The 19,089-nt window shown below is 39.8% G+C and overlaps 4 protein-coding genes and 1 pseudogene across 5 annotated transcripts in view; all 5 read right to left on the minus strand.

The window, feature by feature from the left end:
- The window catches only part of LOC134859312 (protocadherin alpha-C2-like), a 184,521-nt gene that overhangs the window by 131,590 nt on the left and 33,842 nt on the right, over positions 1-19,089 (minus strand). The window contains exon 1 of one of the 2 annotated variants that reach the window (XM_063875732.1): positions 10,541-13,058. The exons of the other annotated variant lie outside the window; for it this stretch is intronic. Within the exon in view, the coding sequence (XP_063731802.1) occupies positions 10,541-12,916 (2,376 nt within the window). The 5' untranslated portion in view covers positions 12,917-13,058. Of the gene's footprint in view, positions 1-10,540; positions 13,059-19,089 lie in introns of those variants that run through there. 2 annotated transcript variants of the gene reach the window in all.
- On the minus strand, positions 452-2,986 carry LOC134860003 (protocadherin alpha-3-like). Its single transcript, XM_063876829.1, has one exon. It carries the CDS (start codon positions 2,816-2,818, stop codon positions 452-454), a length of 2,367 nt encoding a protein of 788 aa, XP_063732899.1. The 5' UTR covers positions 2,819-2,986.
- LOC134859995 (protocadherin alpha-3-like) lies at positions 4,324-6,662 on the minus strand (annotated as a pseudogene).
- Positions 7,411-9,922, minus strand: LOC134859968 (protocadherin alpha-8-like). The gene is given in 2 exon segments (XM_063876778.1): positions 7,411-9,207; positions 9,209-9,922. Coding segments are annotated over 2 exon segments (2,370 nt in total). The 5' UTR covers positions 9,782-9,922.
- Positions 14,321-16,798, minus strand: LOC134859321 (protocadherin alpha-7-like). The gene has a single exon (XM_063875747.1). It carries the CDS (start codon positions 16,706-16,708, stop codon positions 14,321-14,323), a length of 2,388 nt encoding a protein of 795 aa, XP_063731817.1. The 5' UTR covers positions 16,709-16,798.

Here is a 19,089-nt window from a genome sequence, read left to right on the forward strand (position 1 = left end):
GTTAAAACATGAAATAGAATATCCAAATGTTGAAAAGCGATATGAGACATTTACTTCCTATTACTGTTTAACATGGGGATACTCTTTACTTAGTGTTGCAACAAACCATGATCCTTTTATTTACATATCATCTATTCAAGAATATAACTCAAGATCATGAACTGCTTCTTGTATTAAAAGCACGCAAGATGCAGCCTAACACCATATGATTAATAATAACAAATTAGATGAACAACAGGCAGAATGAAAACCTTGGCAAAGTTGTAATAGAAGAAAATTAAATAAAATCACAAAGTCTGTATCAGTGTTAATGCTAATCGTGATTAATTTATCTTTTCTCTATTTAATTATTGCTAGATGCAGTGTAATGTAATGTATTTCCTCAAGAGGGGTGCTTTCACACCGAGTATTAAGTATGCAGGGAATGGGAACATCAAAACATCCAAAACATTTATCTTACCTCTGTGGATGTCCCCCTCCTGTCAGGAAGCACCAGTGTGTTGGCTTGACTGCCTGGGACTATAGTAGATCCTATACTCATTCTGGGTCCAACTAACATGTACCGCTTGTCTCCAGATCTGTACTGGATGCTGTGACACAGTGTCCCATCATAGTTAGTCTCTTGGAGATATTTAGAAGTATAGTCTGTGGATTTAGAGCACTGCATTGCAATCAGCACGATGATGCTGATGAGAAATAGTGTTGAGACTGAGCCCAGAATTATCATCAGGTAAAAAGTCACATTATTATCCTCATCATCTTTTGTTGCACTTTTAACATCAGCAGCAGCAAAAGCCTCTCTGGGCTCCACAAGTTTGACAACCACAGTAGCTGTTGCTGACAGGGAAACGTTGCCATTGTCTTTCACCAGTATGATCAGTTTATGCTCAGCCTCGTCTGTCTCTGTGAATGAGCGAAGTGTTCTGATCTGTCCTGTATAGCGGTCCAAACCAAAGAGACTGTGGTCAGTGACTTCCTGCAGTGAGAACAGTAACCAGCCGTTATATCCTATATCAGCGTCATAGGCTCTGACTTTAGTCACCAAGTGTCCTGCGTTCACATTGCGGGGAATCTCCTCCACACCTTCAGCAGAACCGTTAGAGCTGACCGGATACAGGATGACTGGAGCGTTATCGTTCTGATCCAGAATGAACACGTGCACTGTGACATTGCTGCTTAGTGACGGAGTTCCAGAATCTGTGGCGACAACTTGGAACTGGAACGTTTTCAGAGTCTCAAAGTCAAAGCTTTTCAGCGCCAAAATGTCTCCAGTTTCAGAGTTGATATTTAAAAAGGAGGTAAATGAATTTCCTTTTCGGCCATCTCTGAGAATATGATAGGTTATTTGTGCATTGTCATTCTCATCACGATCGAAAGCTTTTACTGAAAACACAGAGGTACCTGGCTCATTTACTTCAGTGACATAGAAAGTATATGGACTCAGTGAAAAAAACGGACTATTGTCATTCACATCTGAAACCACTACATTTATGGTCTTCTCAGATGATAATGGAGGTTGACCAGCATCTTTTGCAGTTATCGTCAACACATATTGTGACTGTTTCTCTCTATCCAGAGGTGTTTTAGTCACCAATGCATACATTTTGTCTTGTAAAGATGGCAATAAAGTAAAAGGTACATCCTCATCTATGGAGCAAATTACTTTTCCATTGAGACCAGAGTCCAAGTCCTTGACGCTGATAAGGGCTACTGTAGTTCCAGCTCTTGAATCTTCAGGGATGGAGCTTGAAAATGAAGTAACCTCTACCTCAGGAGCATTATCATTGACGTCAACTATCTTAATGATGACACTTTTTTCTGTAGCCAGTGGAGCAAGACCTTTATCTGATGCTTGAATTTCAATCTCATAGTTGTCTTTCTCCTCGTAATCTATCAAACTCTTAACAGTTATTTCACCTGTTGATGGATTCATATCAAATATTTTTAATAACCTTCTGTTTATACTATTAGTAAATGAGTAAACTACTTCTCCATTCGGCCCTTCATCTAAATCAGTTGCATTGACTTGTATGACTGTTGTACCTATTGGAACATTTTCATCGATCATCACAGCATAAACTTCTTTGGCGAAAACAGGTGCATTATCATTAATATCTAAAACATTTACTACAATATTCATAGTTCCAGATTTTGGAGGTTTACCCCCGTCCAGTGCCGTTAGTACTAATGAATGGCTTCCTTTAGTTTCTCTGTCTAAAGATTTCTGAATAACCAAAATTGGTGTTTTACCATCGTCTCCTTTATCCTTAATTTCCAAACGGAAATGATCGTTGTCATTAAGTTTATAGTGTTGCACGGAGAAAGGAACACTGTCTGGATCCCGCGATGTTTTAAGCTGAATACGTACTCCCGGTATTACAGACTCTGAAATCTCCAACGTAGTTTCTTCCTCTGGGAAACTTGGAGAATGGTCATTTATGTCCAGGACTTCCACACCAACATAGTTAACCTCCAGCGGGTTTTCCAGCACGGTTTTCAGATTTATTAAACACATACTGGTCTGCGCACACACCTCCTCTCTGTCGATCTTCCGGCTCACATACAGGACACCATCGTTTAGATTCACATGGAAAAGCGGATCTGCATTACTGGATACAATCCGATACTTCCTATCTTTAATTGTGCTTTTATCTAATCCCAGATCTTTGGCTATATTTCCAACCGCAGTTCCTACGTTAACTTCCTCGGAGATAGAATATCTTATCTGCGCTGAAGCCACGCTCCACAAAATCACAGCAACCACACAGCGGAACAAACATCCTCGCGTCCTCCGCATCTTGCATCTTCTTTGTTCCATGGTTAAACCTCAAATTATCAGTAATCCATTACAGGCTAAACAGCTTTCCTGTGAGGACACACTCCAGCGCTTTCATATGCGTACTAAATAATTAACTTCCTGTATTTCCAGAAATTGCGATAAACCGATCGTTTGTTAAAGCATGAGCAGAAAATGGTCCTGCTATCGAAGTAAAATGTTGTCAGGAGGAGGAACCAAACTGCTATGACGACAAGCTCGTGTACTGCTGACTTTTCACTTTTCAGTGACACCAAGCGACCCTCTTTCTTACTGCTCAAATGTGAAGCATATTAAACACTATGATCAATGTATGCCGTTTTTAGCCATTTCAAAGTTATTCATTAGCAAAAGAGAGAAGGAAGCTGCTCAGCCTATATTCACCGACAAAATAAACTCATTCAGCTTCCAGCACCAAGGACAGCGATCTCAATACTATTCAGTTCGGCAAACACTTTGTCAGATCATATATACTTAACAAATCTTTGAAGTGGACATGTAACACATGATCCAATGTAATCTGAAGTAAAAATGATTGAATGTTAGGCATTTTCATGACATTGACATTGCTTCATCAAAGGACAGGGAGTTAAAATATGTAATAAGGCAAAATAGGGCAATATGTACAAATGTGTCAGCCAGCCCCAAAGCAGATTTTCCAGTATCGAACTGAGAACAATAAAATGAGGTGGATCCAATACCCAGTGACCACAAGTTACACCGTTATTTTTCTGACACACTGACACCATGCGAAATGGTTGCTCATTACAAGTAAATCAACGTTTCTTCAACGTTTCTGGGTCAAATAAATCATTCGAAAATATGTTTTGATTTTTAAAATCACAAAATATTTCATAATGATTTATTTTACCCATGTGTTTACTTGGTTTAACTTCATCACGTAATGCAATGCCTTCTTAAATAGATTTAACAAGGAACACATGAATGTGTCTGATAACAAATGGATAAATAATATTTAAAAAATTGACATATTTAATTTGAATTTGGTTTGACATGTTGCACAGTGCATAAGCAGAAATCAGAGCCGCAGAGTAACACTTTTAAGCACCAGGGACAGTAGATGAAGGCAGTTATGATTCGTCCAGTCATATGTGTAAATGTAAAATACATTGAAGAAGCCTAGTGACCTCGAATCACATAATAGTTTATGTGAAGGTACAAGCTTTTCTTGGATGTATCAAAGTATGTTGTAGTGGTATGCATTTGTCAGAATATATGGATAAAAGCAGGAGACTACAAACTGACAAACAGACTCAGCATATCTCACCCAATATTGACACTTTTATAAACAGTTTTATAAAATTGGCAGCTGAATATGAATATATACTAGACAAATGTCCTTCAAATATGCGATTCAAACTTTAATAGTGCTTTACAGTATATCATTTAGAATTTTAAAATAACTAACTAATGAACAACACTGCCAGTAGAAACATGCCAAGGTTGTCGCAAAAATGTATCTTACCTCTGTAGATGTCCCTCTCCTGTCAGGAAGCACTAGTGTGTTGGCATGGCTGCCCGGGACTATAGTAGATCCTATACTCATTCTGGGTCCAACTAACATGTACCGCTTGTCCCCAGATCTGTACTGGATGCTGTGACACAGTGTCCCATCATAGTTAGTCTCTTGGAGATATTTAGAAGTATAGTCTGTGGATTTAGAGCACTGCATTGCAATCAGCACGATGATACTGATGAGAAAAAGTGTTGAGACTGAACCCAAAGTTATCATCAGGTAAAAAGTCACATTATTATCCTCATCATCTTTTGTTGCACTTTTAACATCAGCAGCAGCAAAAGCCTCTCTGGGCTCCACAAGTTTGATAACCACAGTAGCTGTTGCTGAGAGGGAAACATTGCCATTGTCTTTCACCAGTATGATCAGTTTATGCTCAGCCTCGTCTGTCTCTGTGAATGAGCGAAGTGTTCTGATCTGTCCAGTATAGCGGTCCAAACCAAAGAGACTGTGGTCAGTGACTTCCTGCAGTGAGAACAGTAACCAGCCGTTATATCCTATATCAGCGTCATAGGCTCTGACTTTAGTCACCAAGTGTCCTGCATTCACATTGCGGGGAATCTCCTCCACACCTTCAGCAGAACCGTTAGAGCTGACCGGATAAAGGATGACTGGAGCGTTGTCGTTCTGATCCAGAATGAACACGTGCACTGTGACGTTGCTGCTTAGTGACGGAGTTCCAGAATCTGTGGCGACAACTTGGAACTGGAACATTTTCAGAGTCTCAAAGTCAAAGCTTTTTAGCGCCGAAATATCTCCGGTTTCAGAGTTAATGTTTAAAAAGGAGGTCAATTTATTACCTTCACTGCCATCTCTGAGAATATGATATGAAATTACAGCGTTATCGATGTCATCCCTGTCATAAGCTTTTACTGAAAATACTGAGGCTCCGGGGCTGTTATTCTCGGTGACATAAAATACATAGGGGCTTGACAAAAACTCTGGTTTGTTGTCATTTACATCTGATACCACGACACTCATGGTCTTTTCTGTTGAAAATGATGGCTCACCTGTGTCTTTCCCAATAATTGTAAATTCAAAGTGGGCAACCATTTCCCTATCCAGTTGAGACTTGGTTACAACAGCGTACATATTTTCCTGTAACGATGGAGATAAAGTAAAAGGAACATCCTCTTTGATTATGCAAATGACTTTTCCATTGATTCCAGAGTCTAAATCACTGACACTTATCAGGGCTACAGTAGTTCCTATCTTTGAATCCTCCTTGATAGAGCTAGAAAATGATGTTACTTCTATCTCAGGTGCATTATCGTTAACATCAATCACAGTTATCATAACACTTTTGTCAGTTGTTAGAGGAACTTGTCCTTTATCAGACGCCTGAATATCAATTTCATAACTTTTACTTTTCTCGAAATCTATCTTACCGATTACTTTAATTTCCCCAGTGTTTGCGTCTATTTTAAAGACATCCTTTAATTTTGCATCAACTTCGTTACCAAATGAATATATTATTTCACTATTTGCACTCTGGTCCAAATCTGTTGCATTTACCTGAATCACTACAGTGTCAATGGGAACATTTTCTTTTAGTATTGCAGAATAAGACTCTTTTGTAAACACAGGAGAATTATCGTTCACATCAAGTACATCCACAGTAATTTCTATAGCGCCAGATTTCGCAGGTTTTCCTCCGTCCACTGCTATAAGACGCAGTTTATGTTTCCCGGCTGTTTCTCTATCTAACTGTTTCTGCAGGACTAAAAATGGTACTTTTAAGTCTTCGCCTCTATCCTTCACTTCTAATCTAAAATACTCGTTATGGCTGAGTCTATATTGCTGAATCGATAACTGGCCAATGTCAGGGTCACGTGCAGCCTGTAGTTGAAATCTCGCCCCTGGTAAAGCCGACTCAAAGATTTCAAGCCTTTTCTCTCTCTCTGAAAAAACTGGCGAGTGGTCATTTATATCTAGTATTTCCACCGCCACATAGTGGATCTCCAGCGGGTTTTCTAGCACGGTTTTGAGATTGATCAAACACGGGCTGGTCCGGTCGCACACTTCCTCCCTATCTATTCTTTTTTTAACATACAATATACCATCATTTTGATTCACTTGAAACAGGGGCTCAGTTGAGCTTGTTACAATGCGATATCCTCTGTCTTTTAGTGCACTCTTATCTAGCCCCAAATCCTTCGCTATATTCCCGACCACAGTTCCATCTTGAACCTCCTCAGTTATTGAATATCTGATCTGTGCAGTAGCTCCTCTCCATAAAATATCCAAAACAACCATCAAGGCAAACCAAAATTGTCGCGGCGTCCGTGCTTTGCATCCTCTTTGTTCCATGGCTCGTATAGCGATAAAGAACAGTAGCTACATTAATTACGTCTTGAGATAAATGAAACTTAATCCGTCCTGTTTCCTAAGAACATCCAACGTCTGCTTTTACAAAAACGGTTGAAAACTAAACACTGGTTGGTGCCAGGTGCGATCTTATTCTTCTAAGTACTCTCTGAAAAATGCAAGGACTCGATCGACATAAAGCTCGTGACGTAAAGCGCTGCCGGATGCACAGTAACTCTGAGCTACACTGACACCCAGCGTTACAATCGTTCTTATTATAAGATGTTAGTATTAAGTTAAAACATGAAATAGAATCTTCAAAAGTTCAAAAGCGATATGAGACATTTACTTCCTATTACTGTTTAACATGGGGATACTCTTTACTTAGTGTTGCAACAAACCATGATCCTTTTATTTACATATCATCTATTCCAGAATATTACTCAAGATCATGAACTGCTTCTTGTATTAAAAGAACACAAGATGCAGCCTAACACTAATATGATTAAGAATCACATAGTAGATGAACAACAGGTAGAATGAAAACCTTGGCAAAGTTGTAATAGACGAAAATTAAATGAAATCACAAAGTCTGTATCAGTGTTAATGCTAATCGTGAATAATGTATCTTTTCTCTATTCAATTATTGCTAGATACAGTGTAATGTAATGTATTTCCTCAAGAGGGGTGCTTTCACACCGAGTATTAAGTAGGTATGCAGGGGATGGGAACATCAAAACATCCAAAACATTTATCTTACCTCTGTGGATGTCCCCCTCCTGTCAGGAAGCATTAGTGTGTTGGCATGGCTGCCCGGGACTATAGTAGATCCTATACTCATTCTGGGTCCAACTAACATGTACCGCTTGTCTCCAGATCTGTACTGGATGCTGTGACACAGTGTCCCATCATAGTTAGTCTCTTGGAGATATTTAGAAGTATAGTCTGTGGATTTAGAGCACTGCATTGCAATCAGCACGATGATGCTGATGAGAAAAAGTGTTGAGACTGAGCCCAGAGTTATCATCAGGTAAAAAGTCACATTATTATCCTCATCATCCTTTGTTGCACTTTTAACATCAGCAGCAGCAAAAGCCTCTCTGGGCTCCACAAGTTTGACAACCACAGTAGCTGTTGCTGACAGGGAAACATTGCCATTGTCTTTCACCAGTATGATCAGTTTATGCTCAGCCTCGTCTGTCTCTGTGAATGAGCGAAGTGTTCTGATCTGTCCTGTATAGCGGTCCAAACCAAAGAGACTGTGGTGAGTGACTTCCTGCAGTGAGAACAGTAACCAGCCGTTATATCCTATATCAGCGTCATAGGCTCTGACTTTAGTCACCAAGTGTCCTGCGTTCACATTGCGGGGAATCTCCTCCACACCCTCAGCAGAACCGTTAGAGCTGACCGGATACAGGATGACTGGAGCGTTGTCGTTCTGATCCAGAATGAACACGTGCACTGTGACATTGCTGCTTAGTGAGGGAGTTCCAGAATCTGTGGCGACAACTTGGAACTGGAACGTTTTCAGAGTCTCAAAGTCAAAGCTTTTCAGCGCTGAAATATCTCCAGTTTCAGAGTTGGTATTTAGAAAGGATGTCAATTTATTTCCTTCACTGCCATCTCTGAGAATATGATATGAAATGACAGCGTTATCGCTTTCATCACGATCAGAAGCTTTTACTGAAAATACTGAGGCTCCAGGGCTGTTATTCTCGGTGATATAAAATACATAGGGGCTTGACAAAAACACTGGTTTGTTGTCATTTACATCTGATACCACGACGCTCATGGTCTTTTCTGTTGAAAATGATGGATCACCTGTGTCTTTTGCGATAATTATAAACTCAAAATTGGCCACCACTTCCCTATCCAGTTGCGATTTTGTTACAACAGCGTACATGTGTTCCTGTAATGTAGGAGATAAAGTAAAAGGAACATCCTCTTTGATTATGCAAATTACTTTCCCATTGATTCCAGAGTCTAAATCACTGACACTTATCAGGGCTACAGTAGTTCCTATCTTTGAATCCTCCTTGATAGAGCTAGAAAATGATGTTACTTCTATCTCAGGTGCATTATCGTTAACATCAATCACAGTTATCATAACACTTTTGTCAGTTGTTAGAGGAACTGGTCCTTTATCCGACGCCTGAATATCAATTTCATAACTTTTACTTTTCTCGAAGTCTATCTTACCGATTACTTTAATTTCCCCAGTGTTTGAGTTTATACTAAACACATCCATAATTGTTGAATCAATATCGTTACCAAATGAATATATTATTTCGCTATTTGCACTCTGGTCCAAATCTGTTGCATTTACCTGAATTACTACAGTGTCAATGGGAACATTTTCTTTTAGTATTGCAGAATAAGACTCTTTTGTAAACACAGGGGAATTATCGTTCACATCAAGTACATCCACAGTAATTTCTATAGCGCCAGATTTTGCAGGTTTTCCTCCGTCCACTGCTATAAGACGCAGTTTCTGTTTCCCGGCTGTTTCTCTATCTAACTGTTTCTGCAGGACTAACAATGGTACCTTTACGGTCCTCGCCTCTATCCTTCACTTCTAATCTAAAATACTCGTTATGACTGAGTCTATATTGCTGAATCGATAACTGGCCAACGTCGGGGTCACGCGCAGCCTGTAGTTGAAATCTCGCCCCTGGTAAAGCCGACTCAGAGATTTCAAGCCTTTTCTCTTTCTCCTGAAAAACTGGCGAGTGGTCATTTATATCTAGTATTTCCACCGCCACATAGTGGATCTCCAGCGGGTTTTCTAGCACGGTTTTGAGATTGAACAAACACGGGCTGGTCCGGTCGCACACTTCCTCCCTATCTATTCTTTTTTTAACATACAATATACCATCATTTTGATTCACTTGAAACAGGGGCTCAGTTGAGCTTGTTACAATGCGATATCCTCTGTCTTTTAGTGCACTCTTATCTAGCCCCAGATCCTTCGCTATATTCCCGACCACAGTTCCATCTTGAACCTCCTCAGTTATTGAATATCTGATCTGTGCAGTAGCTCCTCTCCATAAAATATCCAAAACAACCATCAAGGCAAACCAAAATTGTCGCGGCGTCCGTGCTTTGCATCCTCTTTGTTCCATGGCTCGTATAGCGATAAAGAACAGTCCATTAATTACGTCTTGAGATAAATGAAACTTAATCCGTCATGTTTCCTAACAACATCCAACGTCTGCTTTTACAAAAACGTTTGAAAATTAAACACTGGTTGGTGCCAGGTGCGATCTTATTCTTCTAAGTACTCTCTGAAAAATGCAAGGACTCGATCGACATAAAGCTCGTGACGTAAAGTGCTGCCGGATGCACAGTAACTCTGAGCTACACTGACACCCAGCGTTACAATCGTTATTATTATTATTATTATTATTATTATTATTATTATTATTATTATTATTATTATTATTATTATTTTTATTACTTATTACTTATTATTTACTTCCTCTGACTGTTTAACATGGGGATAATCTTTGCTTAATGTTGCAACAAAACATGATTCTTTTATTTACATATTATCTATTCCAGAATATTACTCAAGATCACTAACTGCTGCTGTCAATTTGTAATAAAAGCACACAAGATGCAGCCTAACACCTAAATGATTAATAATAACAAAGTAGATGAACAACAGGCAGAATGCAAACTCTGGTCTCTAGCAAAGTTAAACGAAATCACATTTTCTGTATCAGTGTTAATGCTAATCGTGATTAATGTATCGCTTCTCTAATTAACTATTGCTAGATGCAGTGTAATGTAATGTATTTCCCCGCAAGAGGGGTGCTTTCAAACGAAGTATTTAGTATGCAGGGGATGGAACATCAAAACATCCAAAACATTTATCTTACCTCTGTAGATGTCCCCCTCCTGTCAGGGAGCACCAGTGTGTTGGCTTGGCTGCCTGGGACTATAGTAGATCCTATACTCATTCTGGGTCCAACTAACATGTACCGCTTGTCTCCTGATCTGTACTGGATGCTGTGACACAGTGTCCCATCATAGTTAGTCTCTTGTAGATATTTAGAAGTATAGTCTGTGGATTTAGAGCACTGCATTGCAATCAGCACAATGATACTGACGAGAAAAAGTGTTGAGACTGAACCCAGAGTTATCATCAGGTAAAAAGTCACATTATTATCCTCATCATCTTTTGTTGCACTTTTAACATCAGCAGCAGCAAAAGCCTCTCTGGGCTCCACAAGTTTGACAACCACAGTAGCTGTTGCTGACAGGGAAACGTTGCCATTGTCTTTCACCATTATGATCAATTTATGCTCTGCCTCGTCTGTCTCTGTGAATGAGCGAAGTGTTCTGATCTGTCCTGTATAGCGGTCCAAACTAAAGAGACTGTGGTCAGTGACTTCCTGTAGTGAGAACAGTAACCAGCCGTTATATCCTATATCAGCGTCATAGGCTCTGACTTTAGTCACCAAGTGTCCTGCGTTCGCATTGCGGGGAATCTCCTCCACACCTTCAGCAGAACCGTTAGAGCTGACCGGATACAGGATGACTGGAGCGTTGTCGTTCTGATCCAGAATGAACACGTGCACTGTGACGTTGCTGCTTAGTGACGGAGTTCCAGAATCTGTGGCGACAACTTGGAACTGGAACGTTTTCAGAGTCTCAAAGTCAAAGCTTTTCAGCGCCAAAATATCTCCAGTTTCAGAGTTGATATTTAAAAAGGAGGTCAATTTATTTCCTTCACTGCCATCTCTGAGAATATGATAGGTTATTTGTGCGTTGTCATTCTCATCACGATCAAAAGCTTTAACAGAAAACACAGAGGTACCTGGCTCATTGGCTTCAGTGATGTAGAAAGTATATGGATTCAGTGAAAACCCTGGACTGTTGTCATTCACATCTGATACCACTACATTTATTGTCTTCTCAGATGATAATGGAGGTTGACCTGCGTCTTTTGCAATTATTGTCAGGACATATTGTGACAGTCTTTCTCTATCCAGAGGGGATTTGGTGACTAATGAATACATTGTATCTTTTGATGATGGGGATAAAGTAAATGGTACATTGTCATTCACAGCGCAAATAACTTTTCCATTGAGCCCAGAGTCCAAGTCATTTACACTGATAAGGGCTACTGTAGTTCCAGGTCTTGAATCTTCAGGGATCGAGCTTGAAAATGATGTAACCTCAATCTCAGGTGCATTATCATTGACATCAACTATCTTAATGATGACGCTTTTGTCAGTTGTAAAAGGAGCATGGCCTTTATCTGATGCCTCAATTTCAATTTCATATCTGTCTTTCTCCTCATAATCTATTAATCCTTTTACAGTTATCTCGCCTGTTAATGCATTGATATCAAATACGTTTAATATATTTTGATTCATACTGTTGCTAAATGAGTAAACTACTTCTCCGTTTGGTCCTTCATCTAAATCAGTTGCATTCACTTGTATTACTGTTGTACCTACCGGAGCATTTTCTTTAAGCATCACAGAATAGGTATCTTTATTGAAAAAAGGGGCATTATCATTCACATCTAGGACATTTACTACAATATTTATGGTGCCAGATTTTGGAGGTTTTCCTCCATCTAGAGCCGTCAATAATAATGAGTGGCTCCTTGCCCTTTCCCTATCCAACGATTTGTGTACAACCAATATTGGTATTTTACCATCTTCTCCCTTATCCTTAACCTCCAAACGGAAGTTGTCGTTTTGGCTGAGTTTATATTGCTGAACGGAGAAATGGCCACTGTCTGGATCCCGTGAAGGTTTTAACTGAATCCGTGCTCCGGGCAAAACAGACTCGGATATTTCCAACCGTTTCTCTTTTTCTGAAAAACTAGGAGAATGGTCATTGATATCCAGCACTTCCACTTCAACATATTGCACCTCCAGAGGGTTTTCCAGCACCGTTTTCAGATTTATTAAACACGTACTGCTTTGTGTGCACACCTCCTCTCTGTCAATCTTCCGACTCACGTAGAGGACACCATCGTTTTGATTCACATGGAAAAGCGAGTCCGCATTACTGGATACAATCCGATACTTCCTGTCTTTCAGTGTGCTTTTATCTAATCCCAGATCTTTAGCTATATTTCCAACCACAGTTCCTTCGTTAACTTCTTCCGAGATTGAATATCTTATTTGCGCTGAAGCCACGCTCCACAAAAGCACAGCAACCACACAGCGGAGCAAACATCCTCGCGCCCTTCGCATCTCGCATCTTCTTTGTTCCATGGTTACACCCGAAATCATTAGTAATCCATTACAGGCTGAACGGCTTCGCTGTGAAGACGAAATCCAACGCTTTCTTACATGTAAATATACGTAATAATTTACTTGTTATATTTCCAGAAAATGCACTAAAGCGGTCATTTATAAAGGCATGAGCAGAGAAACGGTCCTGTCATTATCGAAGTAAAATGTTGTCGGGAGGAGGAACCAAACTGCAATGACGACAAGCTCGTGTACTGCTGACATCTTACTTTTCACTGACACCATGCGACCCTTTTTCTCACTGAAGAGATGTGAAGCATATAATAAACATTATGTCAATGGTATGTTGTGTTAAGTCATAGTAAATGTATTCTATTGTGTTGAAAAAGAGAAGGAGGCTGGCAGTCTATAAACATCGACTAAAATATTTCCGCTCCCAGTTTCAAGGAGAGCGTTCCAATTCAGTTTGGCAAAAATTTGGGATTTTTTTTTTTTTTTTTAAATCACCGTCGTATTGTACTGGCATTTATAGGAAATGATGTAGCTTATTTTTTTTCATGTTGATTAAAGGCTAATCACAAAGCACATTTGTATTTGCAACACAAGTCAGATTTATTTTACTCGTCCTCAATTTTAAATTACGAAGCAATTTGATGAAAAAAGAAGGTTGATATAGGATACAATGAGACAAGATACAATATCAACATGATGCTGCAAAAGGCTACAAGCATTGTCCAAATCATTGCCCATTAGGGCAATTTTACATATATTGAAAATATAAAATGCATCTCCTTATTTAAGTACACCTAAATTACCTCTTTTCAAATTGTAAAATAAATAAAATATGGTTATAAGTACCCAGGTATCTATTATAACTCACAGAGTACCAAATTATGCAGAAAACAAATAACATTGATATGTTTATTAAATAAGCAGTTACAATGTATCACTACACAATTTAAACTAAAATATGTCTTACATCTGCAGATGACCCCCTCCTGTCAAAAAGCACTAGTGTTTTTGCAGCTATACACTAGGGTCACAGTCACCTGACTCTTAAGCAAACATTTTGATGAATTTCAACTCCAATGAATTCCTTATTTTCTATGGCCAAAATAAATGGATGCCCATAGCAAACTACTTTCGGCACCACGGACAGCAACATGTTTTTTCTGCACTCAAAGGTGTAGGAACTGATTTCGCTTTGACAAACAGCAATAAGATATACTGTACAAAACCAACTCTCGAACAATGTAGATACAGTCTGCAAAAAAAAGGTGATTTCAGCCAGATAGGATGAATATTCCTCAACTACAGACCCTGTTTCTATAAATAAAAGTGTTTAAGTTTTAATGTAAGACATGATCCAACGTTATTTGATATCAAGCAGTTTAAATTACCACAACAGCATTATATGAAAGGTAAGGGAGTTGGAATATGTATTTATCTTACCTCTGTGGATGTCCCCCTCCTGTCAGGAAGCACCAGTGTGTTGGCATGGCTGCCCGGGACTATAGTAGATCCTATACTCATTCTGGGTCCAACTAACATGTACCGCTTGTCCCCAGATCTGTACTGGATGCTGTGACACAGTGTCCCATCATAGTTAGTCTCTTGGAGATATTTAGAAGTATAGTCTGTGGATTTAGAGCACTGCATTGCAATCAGCACGATGATACTGATGAGAAAAAGTGTTGAGACTGAGCCCAGAGTTATCATCAGGTAAAAAGTCACATTATTATCCTCATCATCTTTTGTTGCACTTTTAACATCAGCAGCAGCAAAAGCCTCTCTGGGCTCCACAAGTTTGACAACCACAGTAGCTGTTGCTGACAGGGAAACGTTGCCATTGTCTTTCACCAGTATGATCAGTTTATGCTCAGCCTCGTCTGTCTCTGTGAATGAGCGAAGTGTTCTGATCCGTCCTGTATAGCGGTCCAAACCAAAGAGACTGTGGTCAGTGACTTCCTGCAGTGAGAACAGTAACCAGCCGTTATATCCTATATCAGCGTCATAGGCTCTGACTTTAGTCACCAAGTGTCCTGCGTTAACATTGCGGGGAATCTCCTCCACACCTTCAGCAGAACCGTTAGAGCTGACCGGATACAGGATGACTGGAGCGTTATCGTTCTGATCCAGAATGAACACGTGCACTGTGACGTTGCTGCTTAGTGACGGAGTTCCAGAATCTGTGGCGACAACTTGGAACTGGAACGTTTTTAGAGTCTCAAAGTCAAAGCTTTTTAGCGCCGAAATATCTCCAGTTTCACTATTTACATTGAGGAATGAGGTAAATAACTGTTCTACCCCTCTGTCTCTGACCATGTTATATGAAATGAGAGCATTACTGCTGTCATCTTCATCACGGGCTGTCACGGATAAAATAGACGCTCCTGGCTTGTTATTCTCAGTTATGTAGAAGGTATATGGGTTCTGTGTAAACATTGGCCTATTGTCATTTACATCTGACACAACTATTTTTATATTTCTTTCTGATGATAAGGATGGTTCCCCTGCGTCTTTACATACAATTGCAACATCGTATTGCGATTCGTTCTCTCGATCAAAAAGCATTTTCGTTACAAGTGAATACATATTGTTTTGTAAAGATGGCGTGAGCATAACAGGAAGATGTTGACTAATATAACACATAACCTTTCCGTTGAGACCAGAGTCAGAATCTTTAACACTTATCAAGGCCACTGTTGTTCCTGGTTTTGAATCTTCAGGGAGATCACGTGAAAAAGATGTCACTTCCATCTCTGGTGCATTGTCGTTTAAGTCCACAATATTTATAATAACGCTTTTGTCTGTAGCAAGTGTAGCTGCACCTTTGTCGGATGCCTGAATATCAATCTCATATATGCTACATTCTTCGTAATCTATGGCCCCTGCCACAGAAATAACTCCAGTCATAGAATTCAAATCAAAACGTGCACGTGCCCGTGCATCCACGTCTTTTCCAAATGAATATAAAACTTCACCATTTAAACCTTCATCTAAATCTGTTGCATTAACTTGAATCACATTTGTTCCAAGAGGAGAATTTTCTTTTAGCTGAGCAGTGTAAGACTCCTTGATAAAAACAGGGGGGTTATCATTGACATCGGACACATCAACAATTATTGTCATGTTTCCGGATCGTGGAGGTTTACCTCCATCAGTGGCTGTCAGAAGTAATGTATGTGTCTTGAGAGATTCCCTATCAAGTGCTTTCTGGAGAATTAAACCAGGCGTTTTGCGGTCCTCACCACGATCTTTCACTTCCAAACGAAAATGTTCGTTTTGACTCAATTTATACTGCTGAACGGATAATAAACCACTATCAGCATCACGAGCAGCTTGCAACTGAAATTTTGCTCCAGGTAATGCAGATTCAGAAATGTCTATCTTATTTTCATGTTCGGGAAAGCTTGGTGAGTGGTCGTTTACATCCAGAATCTCCACTGTCACATAGTGCACCTCCAGTGGGTTTTCTAGCACTGTTTTTAAGTCGATTACACAAACCTTGCTACGCTCACACATTTCCTCTCTGTCTATTTTTTGGTTTACATACAAGATACCATCGTCTTGATTCACTCGAAAAGGAGGCTCCGTGGAGCCGTAGACAATACGGTATCCCCTCTCTTTCAGTGTGGTCTTGTCAACACCCAAATCCTTGGCGATATTTCCCACAGCTGTTCCTTTTTTCACTTCCTCGGAGATGGAATATCGAAATTGTCCTGACGCTCCGCTCCAAAACGTAAACAAAACCGTGATGAGGGCAAGCCACTTTGTCCACGCTCTCCATGTCTGGCGTCGTCTTTGTTCCATGATGTATACATGAAACATTTGAAACAAAAACAGCTTTCAAATAGCTCCACTCGTTTACTGATGCAAAATACCTTCTTTATACTTTTTGTTATAATCCAATCGTAGGGAATTGAGTATTCAAGCCGTCAAGCAGGATTCTGTCGAGGAACCTTTTATACTGTAAAGAAAAAGGGGATGGGTCTGGTGGCTGTGACGAAAAGACGTAAAAGCGTTGTTCGTTATTACACTGACACCAAGTGATCGAGAATCACACTGCAGTAGTTTTACTGTCAACAAAGGAATCTTCCTAACAATGAAGCGATCTACCATCGTTAATCTTCTAAAAGATGAAGCAAAGATGCCACTGTGGCAGGTTGGAAATGCTATATGTTACCTTTTATTTAAACAGACACCCCCCTATTTTGTGTTAATAATCAATATTTCCAACACAAATGTATACAATGTATTGTAACGTCAGTAGATGGCGCTCTGGCACTGCTGTGGATACATTAGGGAAAATATAGCGACAGGCTCAGCTCATGCGCATGTCAGAAATAAACGAACTCTGACCCGAGCAAGACGTTAACTTTGGTCCTCTCTTTATTAATCCACAGGTACTGAAAAACTGACTTTTCTGTCTTTACCTTGCATCAATATATAATGTAAATGCATTGTCAATAGTGTTGTAATGTTTAACATGATTTTTGACATGTGTGTAACAAAGATGGAAATTAACTTTTTTGCTCACCGGCCATTTCGGCTGGTGTGTTCCTATTTCCTCAGGAAATGGTTAACACGTTCAGACACAGACAACCATAGGCATAGACAGTGCATCAAACTGGTCCAACGGTCCACTGCTGGACCAGTTTGATGCACTGTCTATGCCTATGGTTTGTATTTGTAATGGTTGCAAGTGGCTTGTGTTTGTGTTGTCTGTGTCTGAACGTGTTAACCATTTCCTGAGGAAATAGGAACATTTGAAGTTTAATGGCACAATGTTTCCCAGAATAAACATTACTTAACATGGCAGATACTTGTGTATTGTTTATCATATCATATGCAGTAAGAGTGTAACATTTGCAACTCAGTTCCTTGGTAACACCTACTTATTGTATAATCAATTCTGATGAAAAAGTAGTTGGTAGGCCTACTGATAAAAAAATATATATATATATATATATATATATATATATATATATACCCTATTATATTGTAAACATTAATGCATATATATATATATTACGTATAAAAAGTGGCTGGTAAAAAGGTTGAGTGGCTGGTACATTTTAGAATCCACCAGCCGAAATGGCCGGTGAGCAAAAAAGTTAATTTCCATCTTTGTTACACACATGTCAAAAATCATGTTAAACATTACAAAACTATTGACAATGCATTTACATTATACTGTATATTGATGCAAGGTAAAGACAGAAAGTCAGTTTTTCAGTACCTGTGGATTAATAAAGAGAGGACCAAAGTTAACGTCTTGCTCGGGTCAGAGTTCGTTTGTTTCTGACATGCGCATGAGCTGAGCCTGTCGCTATATTTTCCCTAATGTATCCACAGCAGTGCCAGAGCGCCATCTACAAATCCTTATCCACAATTATTACTCCCCGCTTAAATCAAAGTAGGCTAATCAAAGTGGAACTATTTGTTGCGGAGGGATAAATAATGTTGCAGGAGGCTACCTAAACCTGCGGCCATCACAGTTGCTAGTGTAAACCAAACATGTGGCGTTACATCACCGGGGTGAAAATACCCGCCGAGGAGAGTGTACAGGAGGGGGGGTAGACCTACCAGCGAAAAAAAGGCTGAGCCCTTTTTTAATGAGAGATGGCGAACAACAGATCGCGACAGGTTGGTGTAGGCCTACGAGGAAACGAGCCAGACCATGTACTGCTCAGCCTGTCGTCAGTACGCATCAGACGCTCACAGGTCAAACAACTTCATCGTGGGGACAAGAAACCTGAAATTGGAAGCCGTGAAGGACCACGAGTCATCTAAATGTCATATTCACATCCTGAAAATAGCTAGTTATGTAACATTTGGAAATGGGACATTGAGGTTGACAGAATTGTTCTGTACTGTTGTGTGGACTCAGTGTTTAACATGCTGGGCTGTGGTGACTTCTCTAAAAGTTTTCTCGCTGATGTTTTGGAGATAATCCTTTTCTATGAAGCATCTTGGATAGTTAGATAGATAGAATTGGAGGATGAAACCCTCTTTATTAGTCACATACATGCACACAGCAGAGCACACACAGTGAAATTGGTCCTCTGCATTTAACCCATCCTAGTACTAGGAGCAGTGGGCAGCTATTGTGCAGCGCCCGGGGAGCAATGGGGAGGGGGGATTGGAGGTGTCCGGTGCCATGGTTGAGCTAGTTTCACGGTTCAGGCTACTCCGTAACATGGCGTGGT

This window comes from Eleginops maclovinus, chromosome 23 (assembly GCF_036324505.1).
Source record: "Eleginops maclovinus isolate JMC-PN-2008 ecotype Puerto Natales chromosome 23, JC_Emac_rtc_rv5, whole genome shotgun sequence".
Lineage (NCBI taxonomy): Eukaryota > Metazoa > Chordata > Actinopteri > Perciformes > Eleginopidae > Eleginops > Eleginops maclovinus.

Coding starts and splice junctions, on each gene's coding strand:
- LOC134859321 (XM_063875747.1), bottom strand. CDS start 16,708: ATGTTTCATGTATACATCATGGAACAAAGACGACGCCAGACATGGAGA.
- LOC134860003 (XM_063876829.1), bottom strand. CDS start 2,818: ATGGAACAAAGAAGATGCAAGATGCGGAGGACGCGAGGATGTTTGTTC.